The sequence below is a fragment of the Ovis aries genome, chromosome 1, assembly GCF_016772045.2.
Source record: "Ovis aries strain OAR_USU_Benz2616 breed Rambouillet chromosome 1, ARS-UI_Ramb_v3.0, whole genome shotgun sequence".
Lineage (NCBI taxonomy): Eukaryota > Metazoa > Chordata > Mammalia > Artiodactyla > Bovidae > Ovis > Ovis aries.
The window spans coordinates 266,902,846-266,927,538 of NC_056054.1; the positions used below are offsets into that span (position 1 = coordinate 266,902,846).

Genomic DNA, 24,693 nt, shown 5'->3' on the forward strand with positions numbered 1-24,693 from the left:
TGTATTGTGTATGGGGTGTGTGCAGACCCATGAGTATGCACGCGTGTGCATGTACACAGGCTTTTTAGCTCTGTGTGGTAGAGGAAGCAAAGACTGCAATAGCAGGGAGCATATCTCGCCACTGTCTTGGTCTTCGGTAGCTTTTCTCAGGAGAGCCAGTAAGGAAGGAAGGAAGTCAGGTGGCAGCTGTTAGTGTCCGTGGGCTGCTTAAGTTGGAATATAATTGAGGAACCATTGCAATAAAGCTTGCATCTGACAGAGTGGCGGTGGCTGTTATATGAAGGGAGAGAGCTGGGTGGGGGTCAGGGTATATGTGAGGTCTTGAAGGGTCTCCTCTCACAGTGTTTGTTAGTTGCACTAGAAAAAAAATAGTGACGACAGCGGAGTGCTAGACAGCAGTGTGCCCAGAACCTCAAAAGAGCAGTGGGGGGTCCTATGCGCCTGGATGTGGTTCTCAGGTGCTGTTCAGCCAGCAGTGCGATATCTGAATTGAATCCTGAGAAAATCTCACGCAAATGCAGAATGAGGCATATTCTACTTAATAAAGGAAAGAGTCAGACTCTTTCGAAATGGTGGTATCGTAAAGGGGCCTGCAGAGGCCAAGCCAGTGAATGCAGGTTTCAATTGTTGACCTAGCCCAGGAGAAGGAAGGTGCCGTGTGCCTCATGATGCACAGGGGTGGCTGGGGCTCCAGGCCTTTCCCCTGTGCACCCACTCATGTCCCCTGTGCCTTTCCCTCTGAGGACTTGTCACTGTGGTGGGTGCCCTTTTTTGCTGGCACGTGTACATATTTTTGCTTCTTTCCATGCAGCAGACTGAGAGGTGTTTGAGGGCAGACTTACCTGTTGGCTAACTTTACATCCCTGAGAACAGCATTTCTTAATAACTAATGAGGACACCAAAGAGCTTTTAGCATATGTGGGTTATCTCTGGATATTTACCATATTAGAAATTAAAGATTTGTTAAAATATTTATTAAGTCATTGAAAAATAGCCATATCGAACTCATTACATCTTAGCATGAACAGCACACAGTCACAGGAGCAGCTCCCGTGCAGTGAGATGCTGTGAGAGAGCAGGCTTGTTTGCAGGTGTGAGAGCAGCGTCTGCATGATTCCCATCTGCTGGGCGCCCACACCGTGCAGCCTCTGGAAACCTCTGCTGTGCACGTGTGAGAGAGGAGAGCAAATGGCATCTCGTGTGACCTCACGAAGCCCCTGAAAGGGCCTCGGGCACTCCTAAGGGTCCCTGGGCCACTCTGAAAACCACTGGCTTACAACAAGTTCTGGTTCTTGGAAGGCGTCAGTAAATGTCAAATGAACTGATAAATTCCAGACTGGCCATTTGGTGGGCCATCAAAGCTTGGTTAGATTCACAAGTTCTGACGTGCTCATGTGGTCGACCTCTGGCCTAAGTTCTCTCTTCCTGTGACAGGTGTCCCCGTGAACAGCAGAGTGTCCTCCAAGATCCAGCAGCTTCTGAACACCCTGAAGAGGCCAAAGCGCCCTCCCCTGAAGGAGTTCTTTGTGGATGATTTCGAGGAGCTTTTGGAAGGTGAGCGTTCCAGCACTGGCCCTCCAGTTTGTGCGAGCAGGGAGACTGCCGGTTGTGATGACGTGGTTATCACCACGACAGAAGATGTAGAAAAGCGCGGTCTGTGTCCAGGCTCTGGTCATGTGTGTGGAGTGACCTCCCCATCACGCATGACCCGAGGCACTGCGCACACAAGTCGTAGTTAAGAGATGGCATCTCTGTGCCTTGCCTAGCGGTAGGACTCTGTAAGAGTATATTTAAGACTTCATTTTCCTTCCATGATTTAAGTTTTTATTTAAAGTTTTAAGTCTGAACTACTTGTCTTCCCTTGGTTTTAAAGCATTGTGTTTTCATCAAAGTTTTGACTCCTTTTTAGAATTTCTGTCTCTCATTTATGAATTATATATATATATATATATATTTAGGAAAGAAGAGCGTAGACTTACTAAGAAGTATAAAACTGTAGGAAAGGAGAAGTCAAGCCCCATATAAGACACCAGTGTGTGACGTGTTGTTGTGGCCTCGGGGCACTTGGCCCCCCAGCCCTTGGTTTCGGCACCACTGCTGTGCAGTCGCCCCTTAGGCCAGCTCTGGTGTCTCCCCCTACTTTGGGGTTAGCGTGGCTTCAAACCATGAATGCTTTTTAGGAAGTCTTTCTTACATTTGGGCAAATCTTGGGTACATATACACTGAAAATATAATAGATTTTACTTTGTTTTGTTTCTTCCAACATGGTTTGAGCCCAAACTTAAGTGGTTATTCTGTTCTCATCCTTCATAAGTGGGGACACCTGCTTCTCAGGTGTCTTCAGGTGAAAGCCTGGGGTCCTTGTGACTCTCTGGTTACAGTCACAGGACTCATCCTGATTTCTTTCCATCCTTGGTCAACTGGTCTGTGACTATTGTAACAATAAGGAAATCTGAAGAAATGATGGTAGCTTTTTTAGAGTTCATGCTTTTGAAGAAGAGAATGATAAAACGTGGGGCCTGACAAGCAGAGTGTGTGCCTGGTTCTAGAAATGCTGGTCCTCACATGTCTGTTTTGCTTGTAGTGCAGCAGCCAGATCCGAACCAGCCGAAGCCTGAGGGCAGCCAAATGGCAGTGCTGCGAGGGGAGCCCCTGGCCGAGGGCTCCTGGCCGCCCTCGCTGCTGGCCGCCTTGCAGCAGTGGGGTACCACACAGCCCAGAGCCCCGTGCCTGACTGCCCTGGACACCGCTGGGAAGGCCGTCTACACCCTCACCTATGGCAAGTGCCAGCAGGAGGCCGAGGGGCCGCACAGATGTGAGCTCGTGAGGCCGGGGAGGGCACAGTCCTGACGAGCTCACACAGTGGCCGGGGAAACAGCCTTGCCTCACCGTCCCACCCGCTACTCTTCCCACCAGCGGAGACCACCCCCTGTACTCCACGTCTGGGTGTGCCTTTCTGACCAGTGGAGTTCACTTTTGTTTCATTTTGAACTTTGTAAAAATGGCATCAAGCAGTGTTTGGTTTTTTTTTGTTTGGCATTTTTTGGTTCCATTTTCGTTTTAATGTTAACACAAATCACGTACTTTGGACTCAGTGTGCTTTCATGGAACACATGGCCTCGAGGTACTCCTGGTCCCCAGGCCGGCATCCCCCGCAGCCAAGGCCAGTGCCCTGTTGACCCGTGGTGTAAGCAAGTCCCACGTGCCTGGGCTGCCTCACGCTTGGCGCTGTCTGAGACTCACCCGTGCACTGTGTGGTCAGTTCATTCTCGTCCGTGAGTGTTGTTTCATCCATCTGCTGACGTCCATGCTGCACAGTCGGTGGACATCTGGGTTGTGTCCATGGCGGGGCTGCTACGTGTTGAACTATTGTGATCGTTCTCTGTGGGTCTTCGGTGAACGTGTATAGGCATCTGTGCTGCTGTGGGCATGGGGTGAGCTGCCAGGCAATTCCCCCTCCCCAACCCAGTGCTGGACCCTGTCTCCTTTCTCCTTCCTGGGGAGTGTGCATCATGCCCAGTTCAGCACTGACTGGCTTCCTGGTGCTGAGGGTGCTCCTCACGTGCTTGTGGGCTATGTGAGCCCTCCTTCTAGGAAGCACCCGGATCTTCAGCTCATTTCTCTGTGCATTTGCTGATGCTTTTTATGTTTCAGTTAGGCGCCTTTTCTCCAGTACATGTTTTGCAAATGAATTCTCCCACCCTTTGTACTGCCTTTTAACACTTTTCACTGTGACTTTAGATAAATGAGAGGCCTTAGCCTAATGGAGTCTAATTTACCTATCTTCCCCCTTCTCTGTGCTTTCTGTCCAGCATTGGAAGCCTTTGCCGAACCTTAGGTCACACAGGTTTTCTCCTGCCTTCTCATCTGGAGACGCCTTTTACTTTTCACACTTAGGGCTACGATCTATTTGCAGTTTTCTTTTGTGTGGGGTGAACTTGGGCTCATGTTCTCTCCTCTGAATGTAATTGATCCACGATCATTGGTGAGAAGCAGTGCTTCCCCCAGGGACGGCTTTGCAGTCCAGTGGCTTTTCACCAGGTGAAAGATGTGCCTGTGGGTCTGTCCTGTCTCACCGTCTGCCGTCCGTCCTGGCTTCCTGAGGCGCTGGAGCTGGGAGTCAGTGTCGGATGTCAGTCCTTCTGCTCTGCGATCGATTCTCAGGATTTCCTTGGACTCTTCTTGGCTCTTTGCATTTCCAAGTAAACTTTAGAATCACTGCATCCATCCCAGAAAAAAATCCTCCAGGATAGTGACTGACACTGCATTGAACCCGTCAGTGTTGCTGTGATTGTGGAATCCTCCAGTTCACAGCCCTGGAATGTTCCCCTTTCAAGGTCTGCTTTAGTTTCTCTCAGTGAAGGTTTATACTTTTGAGTCCAGGAATCTTGTTAAGATTTATTCCTGTTGGAATGGAATGAGTAAGTCTTTTTTACGCCTTGTTGCCTGTATATAGAAAAGCAATTGCCTTTTTGGACGGTGACGTTGCATCTAGTGATCTTGCTAAGGTGAGGTGTTAGTTCTTTTTGATCTCTTAGCGAGTAGTCCTGAGCATCCTGCTCGCAGTCAAGTACCTGGGGGCAGTGATGTGTCATCCTGGCCTTCCTCGTGCTGTCCTGCCTCACCTTGGCTGGGGCCACCAGGGCAGCATGAGCCCTTCCCCGTCTTAGATGGACAGCACTTGGTCTTGATGCCAATGTAGCTTTTTTGCTTGTTTTATGGTAGAAATTCTTCATCAGGTTAATAAAGTTCACTTCTATTCCTAATTTGCTAAAAGCTGTTTGACATGCACTGGCCTTTTCTGCTTCGTCAAGATGCTCATGTGACTTCTCTGTCTTGCTCCACTAGTTTGGTGAGTTGCTGTTGTTGTGTCCCTCTGTTGTGTCTGACTCCTTGCGACCTGATGGACTGCAGCACACCAGACTGCCCTGTCTTTCACCATCTCCCGGAGCTTGCTCAAACTCATGTCCGTTGAGTCAGTGATGCCCCACCATCTCATCCTCTTGTCACCCACTTTTCCTCCTGCCCTCAGTCTTTCCCAGCATCAAGGTCTTTTCCAGCGAGTGGGCTGTGTGCATCAAGTGGCCAAAGGATTGGAGCTTCAGCTTCAGCATCAGTCCTTCCAATGGATATTCAAGACTGATCTCCTTTAAGATGGACTGGTTGAATCTCCTTGCTGTCGAAGGGACTCTCAAGATTCTTCTCCAGCACCACAGTTAAAAAGCATCAATTCTTTGACACTCATCCTTCTTTATAGTCCAACTCTCACATCCATACATGACCACTGGAAAAACCATAGCTTTAACTATATGGACCTTTGTCGGCAAAGTGTTGTCTCTGCTTTTTAATATGCTATCTAGGTTTGTCATAGCTTTTCTTCCAAGGAGCAGGTGTCTTTGTAATTTCGTGGCTCTAATCCCTGTCTGCAGTGATTTGGGAGCCCAAGAAAATAAAATCTGTCACTGCTTTCCCTTTTCCCTCTTCTCTTTGCCATAAAGTGATGGGACCAGATGCCATAATCTTAGTTTTTCGGATGTTGAGTTTTAGGGCAGCTTTTTCACTCTCCTCTTTCACCCTCATCAAAAGGGTCTTTAGTTCCTCTTCATTTTCTGCCATTAGAGTAGTGTCATTTTCATGTCTGAGGCTGTTGATATTTCTCTCTTGATTTCAGCTTGTGAGTCATCTACAGTCTAGATGCACTCCTTTCCCAGTTTTGAACTAGTTCATTGTTCCGTGTCTGGTTCTAACTGTGGCTTCTTGACCTGCATACAAGTTTCTCAGGAGGCAGGTAAAGTGGTCTGGTATTTCTGTCTTTTTAAGAATTTTTGACCGTTTGTTGTGATCCACATAATCAAAGGCTTTAATGTTGTCAGTGAAGCAGATGTGTTTTCTGGAATTTTCTTGCCTTTTCTATGATCTAATGGATGTTGATAAGTTCCATTGAATAATTTTCAAATGTTAAGCAGCCTGTGCATTCCTAAAATAGATCCCACTTGGCCCTAATGTCTTTAAGTAAATGCCTGAGTTCTGATTGCCAGTATGTTGTTTGCAGGCTTTGTACCTGTGGTCATTAGAGAGATGGGTCTGTAATTCTTTAGGAAAGGAGCTTGTTGCCCGCTTGTGAGGACAGCCTTCACCTATCCAATTCAGCTTTTGGGTCCAGGTTGCATGAGGGGTGGGGACAGGGCCTGTGTCCTGCTCAGCCAGGACTGTCCTTGGGAGAGGCCTGCAGTAGCTGCAAGGCCGCTGTCCACTCTCCCCTTCAAGGGCCTTTCTCGAGCCTCGTTCTACCTTGGTGCTTCCCGAAGATCCCGGCCTGAGGCCCTTGCCTCCTTGTCCTGCATCTTAAGTCTGTACCCATTACGCCCATAAGACACCATTCACTGCTCTGCTTCTCAAGTCAAAACTCATGTTGTTTTCCTTCCTTGGCTAAATGTTCCTTCTCGCCTCCCTGTGTTTTCCCCATAACCTCTCCTCTGGCTGCGGGACTTCCTGCATCTCCCTCCCTGACCAAATCATTTTGGTCAGGGCTGTTGGACTCTGCAGGCTTGGAGATGCCTTCTGAGAAGTGAGAGGCCAGGTTGCTGCCACTGTCTGGATGATGCGTTGTCTCGTCCCCCTATGGCTTTTTGGCTCTGCCTTGTGTCTGTCTTGCTGTGATGCATTTAGCTGTGATGTTCTTTGGAAGCTTCTGCTGGGGGACCACATGCCTTCTTAAATCTGTGGAGTGGTATCTTTCATCAGTTTCTGGAAACTTATACCCGTAAGTTCTTGATATAGTATTTCTTCCCCATTTATCTCTCCTGTCCTTCTGGAACTCTGATTACATTTATATTAATACCTTCTCTGAGTCCTGTGTGCCTTTAATAAATCGTTTTTTATGTTGTGCATTCTTTTTTATATATACTTCAGTTTGGAGATTTTCTGTTTTCCTTTATTCTGATTCTCTAAACTGGTGTATTCTGAGTGACCCCATCCACAGTCTTTGTCTTACATAGCAACTTGAGGGCTCTGAATGGCTTCTCCAAGGCTTCCATCTGCATGCATGGCCCTGGGATTCAGCAGACTCTTCTTAGGGCCCTGGTCTCCATGCCCCAGAAGCAGCAACTGATAGGCCTAAGACCATGAGGCACTGATGTCCTATGGGTGGCAGGACCCCAAACACCCCAGTTTTTGCAAGAACAGCTGTGGAAGATCAGCTCCCCTCCCCAGGGGTTTCCCTGGAGTCAGCTCCCTGAGAAGATGGTCTTGCATTTTATCCAGCTTTAAAATCATTTTGGATGGCAGTGCTGGTCTGCCATTACTCCTCATTCCTGCTTGGCAGTGGAGCCTCTTACTATATGCATTAAGAGTCATCCGTATTATTGTATATAGTTGTGGCTCATTCATTTCCGTTGAGGAATGAATACTATTTCAGGGTATATGTATCCATCATACTATTGGTGGATGTTGGGTCATTTCCATCTTGATTGTTACAGTCAGCGCTGCCTGGTAGACAAGCGTGCGTTCTTGTCCAGCATGTGTTAATATTAGGAGAGGAAGCACTAGCTCAGTCTAGGATAATGACGGTTTTACCTTTGCCAGGTAATTCCAGACCTTTTCAGTTTGCACTCAGCTGCCTGGTATGTGAGTCCCTCTCCCTGCCATTGGCAGCATTACTTTGAGCTAATCTGCTGAGAACACAGTGATAGTCATTGTGGTGCTAATCTGGTGATGGCTGGTACGTTGTAGTCTTTTCCTGTTTTCATCCTTTAGGTTTTCTCTTTTGTTAAATGCTGTTGAGTCTTTTGCACATTTTACACGGGGCTGTTTGTAGCATTTTTGTGTTCTGGATGTCTGTACTTGTCAGCAGCTTGTGCTGCACGTGTTGCCGGCCACGTGTCCTGGCTGCTCACGGCTGCACGGCTGGCCTCCTCCTCCCCTCCTGGGCTGGAGCACTGCTGTTCTCCCATCCACATAGAGACCTGCCACCTGCCGGAGGGAGTGTGCATATGATGTCTGTGGATATGTGTGGTGTGTGTGTGTGGTGTGTGCATGGTGTCTGTGACAGTGTGTGTATGTGTGACGTGTGTGTGTGGTGTGCTGTAGTGTACGTGTGTGAGGGGTCCAGATGCACCTCTCCAGCAGCCGTGGCACTAGCGGATCACCTGGCATCTCCCTGACTGTTCTCTTGAGTGAAGAGCAGAAATGAAGATAGGACCCACCTCGTGAATTATTGTTGTAGAGGTGAAATGAACTGTGTGCCACTTGTGTAAGGGGATGAGTGAGACATAGTGGAACGAAAATGCGTTCACCGTGATTCACAGTTGATTGAAATAAGAGTGAAGTGTCAATATGATCCCATTTTTAAAAAATTATGCATATTATGTGTGTGTATACGCAGACATACATAACAGAAAAAATGCTTTTTTTTCCAGCTGGCTTTTCTGTATTCTGAATTTTTTATAAGAAAATGTTTTATTTTTCTGTTAAGAAAAATAAATCTGTAACTTGTTTCTAAGAGAAAACTATGATGTTCATTATCGCATTGTGCAAAATAACTATCAGTTGGCAACTATTAATATCTGCATTTTCACAATAGAGTAATAATGGTATATAATGGAGTATTATGATTGCTACATTAAAATTGTAACTATTAGTTTATTGAATTTTACATTGTTAGTATTTTTATTTTATTTTAGGCAAACTTTGGAGTCGAAGTTTAAAACTAGCTTATACGCTACTTAATAAACTGACTAATAAGAACGAACCACTGCTTAAACCTGGAGACAGAGTAAGTAACCACATGAACCTTTGTTGGAGGGAGGGAGTAAGAGTGGAGGCCAAAAATCCCTTTTGATGGCATCAGTGCTCTGTCGATTGTTTTGACTCACAGCATTAACACAAAGGGTTTAAGTCAGCAGTGAAAAGTACTGAATGTTGAGAAGGTTTGTGTTGATGTAGATAAAATGATGGTTCCTTTTTTTCTCACTCATTGAACAGTCTCTGATTCTTCAACTTCTTTTCTCTTCCTCTTCATATATGTTGGTTTTAACAAAAATATTAATGTCAAGTATTAATGTTACATTTCCAGAGTTCCTATTTTGAGAGGAATCATCGATGTTACTTTGAAATTCTGGGTGTTTTATATTCATCTCCTTCCCTGTTCCGTGTGGCCAGGAAGCCCCCTCTTTCCCACTGGCCAGAATGGAACACAGAGGAGGCTGTTGAGCTGCACTCCCCCCAATGCAGTTCCTCATCCTGCACTGCCCAGCACGGTCGGCAGTGGCTACATGGGCTGTTCAAATTAACCCAAGAGTTGTGCAAGTCCTGTTTCTGGGCATCAGTCACTGCTTGTGACCGACAGCTAGCATATTTGATAGAGAAGGAATGTTGAGAAGGAACGTTTCTGCCATTATGGGAAGTTCTGCCCACAGCACTGCTCTCAGCAGACCGAGCCAGACATGAGGAGGCCAGGTGTAACGGAGTTCAGAATGGTGAAGACCAGCCTGCTCAGCAGTGACCTCCCCTGTGAGGAGGGGCGCCTGAGGTCAGCACACCCAGCAGAGGAGCTGTGAGTAGACAGGGTGATGCTGAGTTTCAGGCAGCTCTCCAGGTGCCTCAGTCTTCAGTGTAAATCAGCAGCCAAGGAGGTGTAAGGACAGAAACTTGCGTGTGAAAGAGAAGAACCAAAGGTCCAAGAAATGGGCAGACAAATTAAAGGGGAGGTGGGGGAGAAAGGTCACAAGAAACTGGGAAATTCTCCAAGAGACAGGACACCAGACCACCTGCCCTGCCTCCTGAGAAACCTGCATGCAGGGCAGGAAGCAGCAGTGAGAACCGGACACAGAACAATGACTGGTTCCAAATCAGGAAAGGAGTATGTCAAGGCTGTATATTGTCACCCTGCTTATTTAACTTATATTCAGAGTACATCATGTGAAATGCCAGGCTGGATGAAGCACAAGCTGGAATGAAGATTGCTGGGAGAAATATCGATATCCTCAGATACACAGATGACACCACCCTTAAGGCAGAAAGTGATAGAAAACTAAAGAGCCTCTTGATGAAAGTGAAAGAGGAGAGTGAAAAAGTTGGCTTAAAGCTCAACATTCAAAAAACTAAGATCATGGCATCCAGTCCCATCACTTCATGGCAAATAGATGGGGAAACAATGGAAAACAGTGAGACTTTATTTTTCTGGGCTCCAAAATCACTGCAGATGGTGACTGTAGCCATGAAATTAAAAGACGCTTGCTCCTTGGAAGAAAAGCTACGACCAACCTAGACAGCATATTAAAAAGCAGGGACATTACTTTGCCAACAAAGGTCTGTCTAGTCAAAGCTGTGGTTTTTCCAGTAGTCATGTGTGGATGTGAGAGTTGGAGCATAAAGAAAGCTGAGCACTGAAGAACTGATGCTTTCAAACTTGTGGTGTTAGAGAAGACTCTTGAGAGTCCCTTGAACTGCAAGGAGATCAAACCAGTCAGTCCTAAAGGAAATCAGTCCTGAGTGTTCATTGGAAGGACTGATGCTGATTCTGAAGCTCCAATACTTTGGCCACCTGATGCAAAGAACTGACTGATTGGAAAAGACCCTGATGCTGGGCAAGATTGAAGGCAGGAGGAGAAGGGGATGACAGAGGATGAGAGGTTGGATGGCATCACCGATTTGATGGACATGAGTCTGAGCAGGCTCCAGGAGTTGGTGATGGACAAGGAAGCCTGGTGTGCTACAGTCCATGGGGTCACAAAGAGTCAGACACGACTGAGTGACTGAACTGAACTGGGGGAGAAACGGAGGGAGGAAGAAGAAACAAACCAGCTTGAAGGAAAGATAGAGGCCGAAAATAAGTTTTAAAAAATATTAGCGTTAACATCCCTGGAGATCTGATGTGAGGATATAGCTCCATAAATCAAGGAAAAGATACTAGTAGGGAGACTGAGAGATGGAAAGTAGGAAGAACAGTGCAGGTTAGACTTGGTCATGAAGGCTGTCCTCTAAGATGACGTCTAGAGGAGAGAGGGAAACTTCGCATTGTAATAGTGATGCCAGACCATTTCCAGAGCTGGAGTCAAGGACCTGTGGGGGTGCACAGGCCCACACCGAGACACCTGCCCAGGTACTGGAAGGTGGGTGTAGCTTTCAGGGAGAGTGGGCTTGTCCAGCAAGGCCCAGCAGCCCCAGGGCTGGGCTTCTTGGTGTGATACTGGAGGACATGGAGCAGTATTTTCAACCTTCAGGTCTGTTCCTAGGCAGTCCACAACGATGAGGACGGGCAGTGTTTAAAGACAGGCAGCACTGAGACGGTCACAGAGGTGAGGACGGGGCACTGTTTTCAGACAGGCAGCACTCAGACAGTCACAGAGGTGAGGACAGGGCACTGTTTTTAGACAGGCAGTGCTCAGATAGTCACAGAAGTGAGGATGGGGTAGTGTTTTCAGACAGGCAGCACTCAGACAGTTGGCTCTGAAGCACTGTCTCGGGAAGTTAGCAGAGGAAGTGCTTCAGCATACGAGTGAGTGGTGAGACAGGAGAGCTGCCAGGGTGACCTCAAGCTGCGGATCAAGGAGCAGCCCAAACGGGACCAGAAGGATGACGCCCCAGGTGAGCTGACTGGTCAGCAGCTGGTGAAACCGTGAGTTTACCTGCCTGGCTAGTTATTTGGAAATAATACTGACCGACTTTGACAACCCAGTGGAGCATTTCTGAGAAAGCTGGCCGGTGCACACAGGGAATGAAGCTGGTGAAAGAGGCGGTGACTATCCCACCAGAAGACAAGGCGGAGCTTGGCTGTACAAGTGTGAACAGTACCAATGATACCTTGTGTACCTAATGCTTTAGGACAGACCTGCTGGAAACCTGGGCTCATGTTGTGCTTTACAGTGAATCTAAGAATCACTCATTTCTTTCTCTGGAGGAAAGTTCTTGCAAGGACATACTTTAGTTCAGTTCAGTTCAGTTGCTCAGTCGTGTCTGACTCTTTGCGACCCCATGAATCGCAGCACGCCAGACTTCCCTGTCCATCACCATCTCCCGGAGTTCACTCAGACTCATGTCCATTGAGTCTGTGATGTCATCGAGCCATCACATCCTCGGTCGTCCCCTTCTCCTCCTGCCCCCAATCCCTCCCAGCATCAGAGTCTTTTCCAATGAGTCAGCTCTTCTCATGAGGTGGCCAAAGTACTGGAGTTTCAGCTTCAGCATCATTCCTTCCAAAGAAATCCCGGGGTTGATCGCCTTCAGAATGGACTGGTTGGATCTCCTTACAGTCCAAGGGACTCTCAGGAGTCTTCTCCAACACCACAGTTCAAAAGCATCAATTCTTTGGCCCTCAGCCTTCTTCACAGTCCAACTCTCACATCCATACATGACCACAGGAAAAACCATAGCCTTGACTAGACGGGCCTTAGTTGGCAAAGTAATGTCTCTGCTTTTGAATATACTATCTATGTTGGTCATAACTTTTCTTCCAAGGAGTAAGCGTCTTTTAATTTCATGGCTGCAGTCACCATCTGCAGTGATTTTGGAGCCCCAAAAAATAAAGTCTGACACTGTTTCCACTCTTCCCCCATCTACTTCCCATGAAGTGATGGGACCAGATGCCATGATCTTTGTTTTCTGAATGTTGAGCTTTAAGCCAACTTTTTCACTCTCCTCTTTCACTTTCATCAAGAGGCTTTTTAGCTCCTCTTCACTTTCTGCCATACGTGTGGTGTCATCTGCATATCTGAGGTTATTGATATTTCTCCTGGCAATCTTGATTCCAGCTTGTGTTTCTTCCAGTCCAGCAGACATACTTACAGATACTTTATTGACTTGTAGGTGGATCCACGTAGTTGGGTTAGTTATGAAAAGGCTGACGAGATTGCAGTTAGAGAGTTAGTGATCAGAGGTGGGTGGCAAGTTCATCCTCTTGTGATAGTATATTTTATAAAATTGAATAGACACAACTCTTTATAAGAGATTCTCTAAAAATGTGTTCAAATCAGTCGCTCAGTCATGTCCAACTCTTTGCAGCCCCATGAACTGCAGCATGCCAGTCTTCCCTATCCATCAGCAACTCCCAGAGCTTGCTCAAACTCATGTCTATCAAATCGGTGATGCCATCCAACCATCTCATCCTCTGTTGTCCTCTTCTCCTCCTGCCTTCAGTCTTTCTCAGCTTCAGGGTCTTTTCCAATGAGTCAGTTCTTTGCATCAGGTGGCCAAAGTACTGGAGCTTCAGAATCCGCATCAGTCCTTCCAATGAATATTCACGTGTATGCTCTACCAAACATCCAATCTCAAGGCTCACAGTCCTTTTAGTGGGACAAACACTTATTAACATCAACCTTCAAAGGAGATCTTTGCCATTTTCAAGAAACTTGTTAGAGACTTGATTTCCAGACCTCAAGTACAGAATGAATATAGACGTAGCTCAAGTTTTGTCTTATTAAAGGGTTATTAGTTATCCAAAGCTCTGTGTTAACAGTCTCCTCATATACTATTCTGGCTTACCATTTAGGTTTCAAGCACACTACAATATTATGGCCTTACAGATATTCCTAAATAGCTTTTGATTTAACCAGATAATGTAAGACATGGAAACTGGGATGATGAAAGAGAGAGGGGAAGAGGGCAGAGGGCTCAGGGTTCGTCTGCTGTAAAAGGAAGTAAAGCGCCTGTCCAGTGCCTTCACATGTGAGATGCAGCAAGATGAGCATAGTGGCTGAAAAGACGAGAGAGTTGGCTAAGGGGAGGGTTTAAGATGTGTTAGAAGTGGTTGCCTTGGGGGCTGGGGAAGGGTGCAGGGTGCTGTTTTTCATTAGTGCTTTTTGTCATTTTAAATCTCTGTGTTCAAAAAAATTTTTTTTATAAAAATGTAAGATAAATGTAATAGAATATGTAATTTTTGGGGTCATGCTGTGGCCTATGGGATCTAGTTTTCTGACCAGGGATCACACCTCGGTCCTCTGCACTGGGAGTGTGAAGTTTTATCCACTGGACCACCAGGGAGGCCCTGAGGACGTGTAATTTAAGCTGTGGCAGCATGGTGGCCAGATGAGGGCAGGGAGTGGGCCCTGTGGAGACTCAGAGGGAGAGGGCAGGTGGGGGGCGGGGTCTTGCTGAGGTATTCTGTGCCCCCCACTCTCCCCTGTTAGCGTTTCAGTCTTGAGTGAAGATCTGTACAGTTGAACTTCAGTGTCCAGATTTTCCCTTTTGGAAGTTATTTGGATATACTTTGATTCCGGGTTCTCTTTTCGTGTCCGGGTGTTTTTTTCCTGGGCTACTTGATGGTGGGTGGTGGTCCATTACACCTATCCCTGCGTGGTCAGAGTGGATGGAGGTGGATCTAGACCCACTGGCGGACCCAGCCCGAGTTGCTTTGCCAGACTTGCTTTTTTATTAGGCCCAGGAATTTAAATTAACATGTTTTGTTACATGTGGAGTAAAGTCTTTAACCTAAAAAGTATGTAGTAGAAGTTACATGGTTGTGGAAACTTAAGAACCAAGTATTAACACACAAAGTAACATTTTCTGAGCTAAAATCTGTCTCATCAGTAGGTATGCAGATGACTGACTTCTTCCCAAGTGGATTGCAGGGTTTTCCTTTGTGCTCTTGTAGGTGGCGCTGGTGTTCCCGAATAGTGACCCGGTGATGTTCATGGTTGCGTTCTACGGGTGTCTCCTGGCCGAAGTGGTTCCTGTCCCCATCGAAGTGCCGCTCACGAGAAAGGTAGCGCGTGGTGCCAGCTCGGGTTCCTGGTCCCCGAGGCTTGGTCCTGACGTCCCGCATCCAGTGCAGGTGTCTTTGTGTCCTCGCTCCAGGCGCCTCTTATTGGGGGAGGACGTGCGGGCGGGCCGCGGAGACCCGGGCAGCCTCGCCTAGATGCCCTTTCATGTGTCTCCCTGGGAGAAGGGTGCAAGAACACCTGTTGGTCTGATATCTCAACAGAAACGAACGTCTTTTCTTCTAACGAATAGAATTTGGGATCTGATGAGATTCTGTTAAACCTTTTCTCAAAATGGTGTGCTTCTTGATAATAATTTTCACTTCTGGATGAGTCAGTCATTACAGAGATGTGTTACAGCTCATTTCTCAGTGACAAACACATGACTTGAGACCCTCCTGTGTGCTGATCACCTCCGAAACCGTGAGCAGATCTCATTGCTCACAAGTGGCTTCCAGTGGGGGAGGGGCTGATGTCCTAGATAGCTATTCAGTTCAGTTCAGTTCAGTTGCTCAGTCGTGTCTGACTCTTTGCGACCCCATGAATCGCAGCACGCCAGGCCTCCCTGTCCGTCACCATCTCCTGGAGTTCATTCAGACTCATGTCCATCGAGTCAGTGATGCCATCCAGCCATCTCATCCTCTGTCGTCCCCTTCTCCTCCTGCACCCACCCAGTCACTCCCAGCATCAGAGTCTTTTCCAATGAGTCAATGCTTCGCATGAGGTGGCCAAAGTACTGGAGTTTCAGCTTTAGCATCATTCCTTCCAAAGAAATCCCAGGGCTCATCTCCTTCAGAATGGACTAGTTGGATCTCCTTGCAGTCCAAGGGACTCTTAAGAGTCTTCTCCAACACCACAGTTCAAAAGCATCAATTCTTCGGCACTCAGCTTTCTTCACAGTCCAACTCTGACATCCATACATGACTACTGGAAAAACCATAGCCTTGACTAGATGGATGTTTGTTGGTAAAGTAATGTCTCTGCTTTTCAACATGCTATCTAGGTTGGTCATAACTTTTCTTCCAAGGAGTAAGCGTCTTTTAATTTCATGGCTGCAGTCACCATCTGCAGTGATTTTGGAGCCCCCAAAAATAAAGTCTGACACTGTTTTCACTGTTTCCCTATCTATTTCCCATGAAGTGATGGGACCAGATGCCATGATCTTCATTTACACTTTAGATATAAATACCAGTAATGTGATTACTGAAAAGTATATTATTCTAGGAGTAGACTGAACATGTATTTTAGAAAATCATAGTTTTCTATTGTATCCCAGTGTTCAGGTAATTATTAACATGAGCATTATCAGCAAGAAATATTCTAATTCGAGAATCCTCAAAGTAAAACTTGTGAATAAATGCAGTATATCCCAAAGGGTGATATATATGATATGCAAATATTTGAATACAGGGTTCTTAGAGAAGGATTTGAGTTTCTAAAACTTATAAGAAGAAAATGATAAAACGCTACTGAAGGATGTATTCTGTGCAAAAATAATTAAGATTGTTAAAGGTCAGACCTCCCCAAATTAATCTGTAAATTTCAAATACAAATCAAGTGTAAATTTCAGTGCTATTATTTTTGGAGTTTATTAAAATGCTAGTGTCATTTGCAAGAAAAACTTTGAGAAGTTAGTCAGTTACCCAGAACTTTATCTTTTGAAATTAAGAACTTAAGTTATTTCATTTTGAGGGAAATATACACACACCTCACGGGCTGACCTGGTCTAGCTTTACACGTGCTGAGAAAAGCTGTCCTGCGTGCAAGTGAGCCCCTGCCCCTCTGTTTCTGCAGGATGCTGGCAGCCAGCAGGTTGGGTTTCTGCTGGGCAGCTGTGGCGTCTCCCTGGCCCTGACCACGGATGCTTGTCAGAAAGGCCTGCCCAAGGCTCAGACCGGAGAGGTGGTGACCTTCAAAGGTGGGCCCATGGGGGAGTAGCATGCGGCAGGGTTCTCTACTAAACTGGGCCCTTGGGCGTCCTTTCCTGTCAGCAGCCGCTACAGAGACAAGGGGCCTTCAGCAAAAGTTTGGCCTTGTTTTAGACTTTGGTGAATCTCGCTCCTCACTTGGCTCAGGGTCTAGACCTATGCTGACCAGCCTGGCAGCCACTGGTCATTAAACATAAGTGAATGAAGGTCAAGTGAGACGGGGGCTCCTGCCCACCTTTCAGTGGCTCGGGCAGTGTGTTGGACACAGAGGTGTCGGGAGGGAGCAGGGCCCTCTGACCCTGCCTCTGCGTGTCCCTGTTTGTGCCCTCACAGGCTGGCCCCCCCTCACCTGGCTGGTGATCGATGGGAAGCACCTGACCAAGCCCCCCAAGGACTGGCACCCAGCAATGCAGGATGCGGGGCCCCAGACCGCCTACATCGAGGTAGTGCCCTCCCGGGCCCCACGCTCGGGCACCTCCATGCGTACTTTTCCTTCACCCCAGAAAGGCATGGTGCTGCACCCAGAGCCTCCCCTTCTGCCTCCCTGGGGGCCACCTGCTCCCCTCGCCCACCCAGGGTGAGCCTGACGTCAGTTGAGGGCATCACCTTGAGGGCCCAGGCACACTGTGGGCTCTGGTCGAACCTGTGGTGAGTGAAGGACAGCCTCCAGAAATGTCACCTAATGAGCTCGTACTTTGGAATCTTTCAGTACAAAACCAGCAAGGAGGGAAGTACGGTGGGAGTGGCGGTGTCCCATGTGTCCCTGCTGGCGCAATGCCAGGCTCTGACCCAGGCGTGTGGCTACTCGGAAGGTAAGGGTTGGGGTGGCTCTCTGGCCCCTCCCAGAGCTTACCCAGTGAGGCCTGTGAGTGGGAAGGGACACGGCATGCTGTGATCCTGGGGCTGAAGGGTGACCTGAGACGGGGGTGGGGCATGGGAACGAGAGACCCTCCACTGCCCTCTGCTCCACTTCCGAGAGGAGAAGGACACGCGCACTCCTGCAGCCTCTGGAGTGTGGCTGCTCCCTGTGTTTCCAGAAGAGCAGTCAGCTTGTTCTCTGTGCTAACTCGTAGTTGTGTGATCTGCTTTCACATTTACCAAGATTATTGACTGGTTGGGACATGGTATTTGGAAGTGCTGTATATGTTTCCTAGAACTCCTATTTGTTGATGATGTAATCATCTCAGGGTGTTTCTGAAAATGCATGTGACTTGTGAGGAGGGTCGCTTGGTTGTTTAACGGTCTTTGTCCACTTTCAGCTGAAACATTAACAAATGTGCTGGATTTCAAAAGGGATGCCGGCCTGTGGCATGGAGTGTTAACAGTGAGTGCTGTGTCTATACTACCTAACTGTGGGGAGGTTGCTAATGTTTTATGCCCATGGGCAACACCAAGCCCCACTGTGGCTGGTGGAGTCAGCCCTTATGCTGTGAGTAGAGCTCTGACACTCTCTGTGCTTCTCCTGGTGGGGGCCCCCTCCCCTACAACCGCGGGTCTCTTTGCAGAGCATCTTGAACAGGCTACATGTGGTCAGCATCCCATATGCACTGATGAAGGCGAACCCACTCTCCTGGATTCAGAAAGTGTGCGTGTATAAAGGTAACAGAGGAACGTCGTCTGTCTGTGCGTCCTTCTTTAGAGGGGTCTTTGAGTTAATCTTTGGTGATTAAGAAATAATATGGCAGCACACAGAGCTGCAGGCGGGGGCCAGGGCAGGCACCCCCTGCCCGCAGCCTGACTCTCCAGTGCTTGGAATAGGGGGCTCGTGGAGGATGGCTCTGGTCGGCATGGCCATAGACTCCTGACTTCATGCTGTCATATAAACGCTCCTGATTGTTAGCTCTTGAGATGGCGCGAATTTGAAGTTAGGCGTCTTCAAGCCACCAGTAGCAAAGCTGATCATTCAAACAAAGCACTTCATGATCCGGAGCGGTGGGGCTGCCCACAGGGCCACGGCCACCCTGCTGTCCATCCGGAGTCAGTCGGTGCTTCCCGAGCACGGCCACCCCTGCATAATCCGGGAGTCCCTGGGCTCTGCTCCAGCAGGGCTTGGTGGGCCTGCTGTGTCCTGGGTGCCCCATGCGTGCTGACCACACTAATGATGTTGCCGGTTATGAAGTGCGGATGTGGGCTGTGCCCTGTGAGGGGCTGTCTCTGATGACTGTCTGACGGATGAAAACCGAATCCTAGGGTAGCATTCGGCAGTGGCCCCTCCCGCTAGAGGGTCCCCCCTGTCGGGGAGAGACAGCCAGAGAGGGGCAGCTGGGGAGGGGCAGCTGGGGAGCAAGAGGCAGGTGTGGTGGGAGCAGGGAGAGAGTCAGAATGACCCCTGCACTGAACTGGCTTCCAGGCAGGCCAGGTGGGGGAAGTCCAGAAGCTGGGCTGTGGGGAGCACGTGGCCTACTCTGTGGGCCTGCCTGCCCGTGACGCAGGCACATCCTGTTCCCCTGCAGCCCAAGCTGCACTGGTGAAGTCCCGTGACATGCATTGGTCTCTCTTGGCTCAGCGAGGTCAGAGGGACGTCAGCCTCAGCTCCCTGCGCCTGCTGATCGTGGCTGATGGTGCAAACCCCTGTGAGTACTGCCCACCCCCAACCCCGGAACCCCTCTGTAGTGTGGCCCTGACAACCCTGGGCTCCTAGGTACCTGACTGTTGGGAGGGCATCCCACCTTCTAGCACTCCAAAGCCTCTTACTCCCTCCACCCACCCCTGAGCCCCTCGTCCTACCTCCAAAGCACCACAGGCCGCTGGCTCCTCTGCGTCTCCACCACACTCTTGGCACAGCTGCTGAGCCACCAGGAGACCCTCCCCAGGCCAGCTGTCCCACAGACCTCAGATCCCAGAACTCTGAGTGCCCATCGCTTCCTTGATGCTCCGAGTGATCCGGACTGTCTTGTTTGTCCTCTGCTGGACACAAGGACCCATGGCCAGGTTTCCTCCTTTCCTGAGCCTCCCTGTGGCAGAATGCTGCAGGTTGGGGTGCAGCCCTGGTCCCAGTGGGGGCAAGGCTGTGCTGACTTATGCCCTGAGCAGGCAGCACCACCCCTAGACCATGGCTGGGCAAGTGGGCAGAGAAGCAGGGTTGAGGGGCTGGGCTGCCCCTGCAGGGAGAGGCATGTTGAAGCTACTGGCAGACTGCAGCTGTGAGGCGCATCCAGGAGCAGGTGCTCACAGAGCCGGGCTGCTTGCTGCAGAAGGTTCAACTCCAGCTCTGTGGGTGGCTGGGGTCGCCTCCCATTTGGCACAGCTGCCAGTAGGTGGGCGAGGCTATCAGACCTCAGACTCAACGCCAGGGGTGAGAGTCAGCTTATTTGCTAGCAGCTTAAAAATGCATCCTGTTTTTTGTGGAAACAGCCCCCTTCCACCATGAGACTGATGGGTTGATTGAGGTGAAGGGGTACAGCATCTGGGCCTGGCACCAGGCATCTTCCACACTGGGTTCCTGACGGCCTTCTGCTCAGCTCTCGTGTCCACTCTGTCTCATGCAGGGTCCATATCCTCCTGTGATGCGTTCCTCAACGTCTTCCAGGCCAGAGGGCTGAGGCCAGAGGTTATCTGCCCCTGTGCCAGCTCGCCAGAGGCGCTCACCGTGGCCATCCGCAGGTAGCTGATCTGGCTGTCTTGTAGACACTTACTTTTTCTTCGTTCAGCTGAATTACCTGTGAGAGCAAATTTGGTTGATTTGTTCCTGAGCAAGAGAAACTGTGAGCAGTGCCTGGTCTGGGGCCCGTCTCCAGGCATGTTCATGTCATAGCGGGGCTGCCCCGACTGCCACATCTGCACGCCCTGTTGGCCACACGTCCCTCCCTGGCTGTCCTGATTTGCGACACAGTTCCATGGTGGCTCCCTGGACCACCATCTCTGGGTTATTGCAGCCCAGGGCTCGCCCTGTTCTGATGGGGTTGGGAGGCCTGAGAGACACAGCCTCCTGCTGTGTGCTCACCCACGTGACTCCCCAGGCCCCAACGGGGTCGCCTTCCTGCCCAGTCATCTCTGCTCACCTAAGGCTGCCGTCCATGCCCCTGAGTGCCATCCTCAGGTAGAGGGCAGTGCGCTCACATTTGTGGGCACTTGGTTAATTTCCCACTCTCAACTCAGTTGTTAAGAGAGTGAGTTTCAGTTGTAGTCTTGTATTATGTCGTTTATTTATCCATGGCTGTAAGAAATCGTAACATGTTGATAAGAATCAACATTAAAAACATCACCTTTATCCTCCCCAGACCGCAGGGGGTTCTTCATGCCTTTGTTCTGTGGTGACCTCTTGTGCTCAGCAGAGTGGTTTTTCTTACTGGAGAAGACGTAACATTTGATTCTCAGCCTCCCAGCTCCTGCTGCTGTGAAACCAATCAGGCCCAAACTTGGCATTGCAGCAGTGGCCGCTTTACTGCCCCTGGCTTCCCACAGGCGGGAGTCGGGACCCCTCTTTGGGGCAGTCTGCTGCAGCTCGGTGGCCTTTGGCTGGAATGGGTGATGCAGCCTGCTGTTCTTCTGCCGTGGCTCCAGGCCACCTCCTCTGGTCTCTGGGTCCTTTGGGCTTGCTTCCAGGAAGCATCGACTGCTCACCTGCTGTCTGGCGCTCTTGGCACTGTCCCGGTGCCACCTGCCTGGTGGAAGCAGTCACCTTTGTGCCTTCCTTGGAAGGCATGCAGCATCACTGCATGGTCTCTGCAGCCCCCTGGTCCCCTGCTGTGGAGCACGTGGGGTGGGGTGTCATGCGGACCTGTGGAGATGCAGCCCGCCCCTGGGGTCTCGCAGCCAGCATCCCCACAGCCTGGCACCAGCTGGCACTTTGCTGCACATCAACCTGTTGTCAGGGGGCTGTCCCCTCATCAGTTAATAAATTTTGTTTCCAGGCCTCCTGACCTGGGGGGCCCTCCTCCAAGAAGAGCTGTGCTGTCCATGAGTGGCCTCAGTCACGGGGTGATTAGAGTGGACGCTGAGGAGAAGCTGTCGGTCCTCACAGTTCAGGACGTCGGCCAGGTGATGCCTGGAGGTGAGGGCACAGTGGGGTCATAGTGGGGAAGGGTCTTGTACTGTGGTTGGATGGGCTCCATAGTACACAAATACCAGGCTTCAGATGGTCCATGTGGGCTGCGATTTTTGTTTGTAACATGTTTTCTGTTTTTTGCCTCCCTTTGTATCAAGGGCAGTGTGTTTACCCCATGACCCCGCCTTGGTCCTCTCAGGGCTGGGGAGTAGTGACAGAGCTCCCCTCTGGAAGCTCGTGTACCAGGCGGTCACGTGCTTGTCCCTTGGCGAGGCCTACAGCCCTCAGGCCCTCAGCTGCAGGCACCAGTGATGGGGTTGTCTTGGTCCTGCCGAGGGCCTGTTAGGTGAGCAGCAGCAGGACCCTAAAGGCTCCAGGAAGGCCATGGGCCTGGATGGCGCACGAGTCACCGGTGGGGCAACAGTGGGGGAGGGTGATGGCACCATCTTCCCACAGGGCACCCCCCTGCCAAGCATTGTCACAGGAGGGAATTTAGAGCAGAGCCAGCCAGAGGCCAGTGGCTTTGTGAGTAGGGGGTGCCGTGTGTGTGCTTTGAGGCTGCCCCTTGCCATGGCTGCCCTGCGGTGCTCCAACTCCTCTCCTGCCCATGCCCACTCTTCTGGCGACCCTGGAGAGCAGCTTCTATCTCCACTCAGGCCCTGTCATGGTGCACCCTGGTCCTGGGCCCAGGACCATGTCTGCAGCTCTGCCTCCAGTAGGCTCTTGGAACAGGCTGGGCACCAGAGAGAGGAACATGGTCGCATCTGGCCCCGTGGTGGTGCTGGGGATCAGCACACAGAACAAGGATGGACATTTATTAGATTGGTGCAAACATAGTTGCGGTTTCAGATGTAAATTTTAAATCATTTTAACTAGGCTCAAACACATCTTTATTAATCAAAATAGGAACTATTACAGTCAACACATTTTAAAAATTTAAATTAATTAATTTCTTTAAATTGGAGGCTAATTACTTTACAATATTGGGACTGGTTTTTGCCATACATCGACATGAATCAGCCATGGGTGTACATGTGTTCCTCATCCTGAATGCCCCTCCCACCTCTCTCCCCATCCCATCCCTCAGGGTCATCCCAGTGCACCAATGAGCACCCTGTCTCATGCATCGAACCTGGACTGGCGATCTGTTTCACATATGATAATATACGTGTTCCAGTACTATTCTCACAGATAATCCCACCCTCGCCTTCTCCTACAGAGTCCAGAAGACTGTTCTATGCTCTGTGTCTCTTTTGCTGTCTTGCATATAGGGTCATTATTACCATCTTTCTAAATTCCATATATATACGTAGTATACTGTATTGGTGTTTTTCTTTCTGACTTACTTCACTCTGTATAATAGGCTCTGGTTTCATCCACCTCAATAGAACTGATTCAAATGCATTCCTTTTAATGGCGGAATAATATTCCATTGTGTATGTGTACCACAGCTTTTTTATCCATTCATCTGCCGATGGACATCTAGGTTGCTTCCATATCCTGGCTATTGTAAACAGTGCTGCAGTGAACATAGGGGTACACGTGTCTCTTTCAATTCTGGTTTCCTCGGTGTGTTTGCCCAGCAGTGGGATTGCTGGGTTGTATGGCAGTTCTATTTCCAGTTTTTTAAGAAATCTCCACACTGTTCTCCATAGTGGCTGTACTAGTTTGCATTCCCACCAACAGTGTTAGAGGGTTCCCTTTTCTCCAAACCCTCTCCAGCATTTATTGTTTGTAGACTTTTTGATAGCAGCCATTCTGACTGGTGTGAGGTAGTACCTCACTGTGGTTTTGATTTTCATTTCTCTGATAATGAGTGCTGTTGAGCATCTTTTCATGTGTTTGTTAGCCATCTGTATGTCTTCTTTGGAGAAATGTCTGTTTAGATCTTTGGCCCATTTTTTGCTTGGGTTGTTTATTTTTCTGTAATTGAGCTGCAGGAGCTCCTTGTATATTTTTAGATTAATTCTTTGTCAGTTGGTTAGTCTGCTATTATTTTCTCCCATTCTGAAAGCTGTCTTTTCACCTTGCTTATAGTTTCTTTTGTTGTGTAAAAGCTTTTAGGTTTAATTAGGTCCCATTTGTTTATTTTTGCATTTATTTCCATTATTTCCATTATTCTGGGAGGTGAGTCATGGAGGATCCTGCTGTGATTTATGTCAGAGAGTGTTTTGCCTATGTTTTCCTCTAGGAGTTTTATAGTTTCTGGTCTTATGTTTAGATCCATTTTGAGTTTATTTTTGTGTATGGTGTTAGAAAGTATTCTAGTTTCATTCTTTTACAAGTGGTTGACCAGTTTCCCCAGCACCACTTGTTAAAGAGATTGTCTTTTCTCCATTATATATTCTTGCCTCCTTTGTTGAAGATAAGGTGTCCATAGGTGCATGGATTTATCTCTGGGCTTTCTATTTTGTTTCATTGATCTATATTTCTGTCTTTGTGCCAGTACCATACTGTTTTGATGACTGTAGCTTTGTAGTAAAGCCTGAAGTCAGGCAGGTTGATTCCTCCAGTTCTGTTCTTCTTTCTCAAGGTTGCTTTGGCTATTCAAGGTTTTTTGTATTTCCATACTAATTGTGAAATTATTTGTTTTAATTCTCTGAAAAGTACCATTGGTAGCTTGATAGGGATTGCATTGAAACTATAGATTGCTTTGGGTAGTATACTCATTTTTCCTATATTGATTCTTTCAATCAATGAACATGGTATATTTCTCCATCTATTTGTGTCCTCTTTGATTTCTTTCATCCAGTGTTTTATAGTTTTCTATATATAGGTCTTTTGTTTTTTTAGGTAGATTTATTCCTTAGTATTTTATTCTTTTCATTGCAATGGTGAATGGAATTGTTTCCTTAATTTCTCTTTCTGTTTTCTCATTGTTAGTGTATAGGAATGTGGATTTCTGTGTGTTAATTTTATATCCTGCAACTTTACTATATTCATTGATTAGCTCTAATAATTTTCTGGTGGAGTCTTTCGGGTTTTCTATGTAGAGCATCATATCGTTTGCAAACAGTGAGAGTTTTACTTCTTTTCCAATCTGGACTCCTTTTATTTCTTTTTCTTTTCTGATTGCTGTGGCTAA

At 48.4% G+C, this 24,693-nt stretch overlaps 1 protein-coding gene across 6 annotated transcripts in view; it reads left to right on the plus strand.

Annotated features, from left to right (window-relative positions):
- Window positions 1–24,693, plus strand: part of DIP2A (disco interacting protein 2 homolog A) — a 109,360-nt gene that overhangs the window by 42,000 nt on the left and 42,667 nt on the right. For all 6 annotated transcript variants that reach the window (XR_006057511.2, XM_042238097.2, XM_027961400.3 and 3 more), the window contains 12 exons: window positions 1,435–1,554; window positions 2,585–2,779; window positions 8,682–8,773; window positions 14,588–14,698; window positions 16,488–16,611; window positions 16,955–17,064; window positions 17,331–17,433; window positions 17,881–17,945; window positions 18,127–18,220; window positions 19,075–19,194; window positions 20,110–20,224; window positions 21,475–21,614. Coding sequence is in view for 5 of the 6 variants with exons in the window: in XM_042238097.2 (XP_042094031.1) it covers window positions 1,435–1,554; window positions 2,585–2,779; window positions 8,682–8,773; window positions 14,588–14,698; window positions 16,488–16,611; window positions 16,955–17,064; window positions 17,331–17,433; window positions 17,881–17,945; window positions 18,127–18,220; window positions 19,075–19,194; window positions 20,110–20,224; window positions 21,475–21,614 (1,389 nt within the window). In the remaining variant the exon portion in view is untranslated. The remainder of the gene's footprint in view (window positions 1–1,434; window positions 1,555–2,584; window positions 2,780–8,681; window positions 8,774–14,587; window positions 14,699–16,487; window positions 16,612–16,954; window positions 17,065–17,330; window positions 17,434–17,880; window positions 17,946–18,126; window positions 18,221–19,074; window positions 19,195–20,109; window positions 20,225–21,474; window positions 21,615–24,693) is intronic.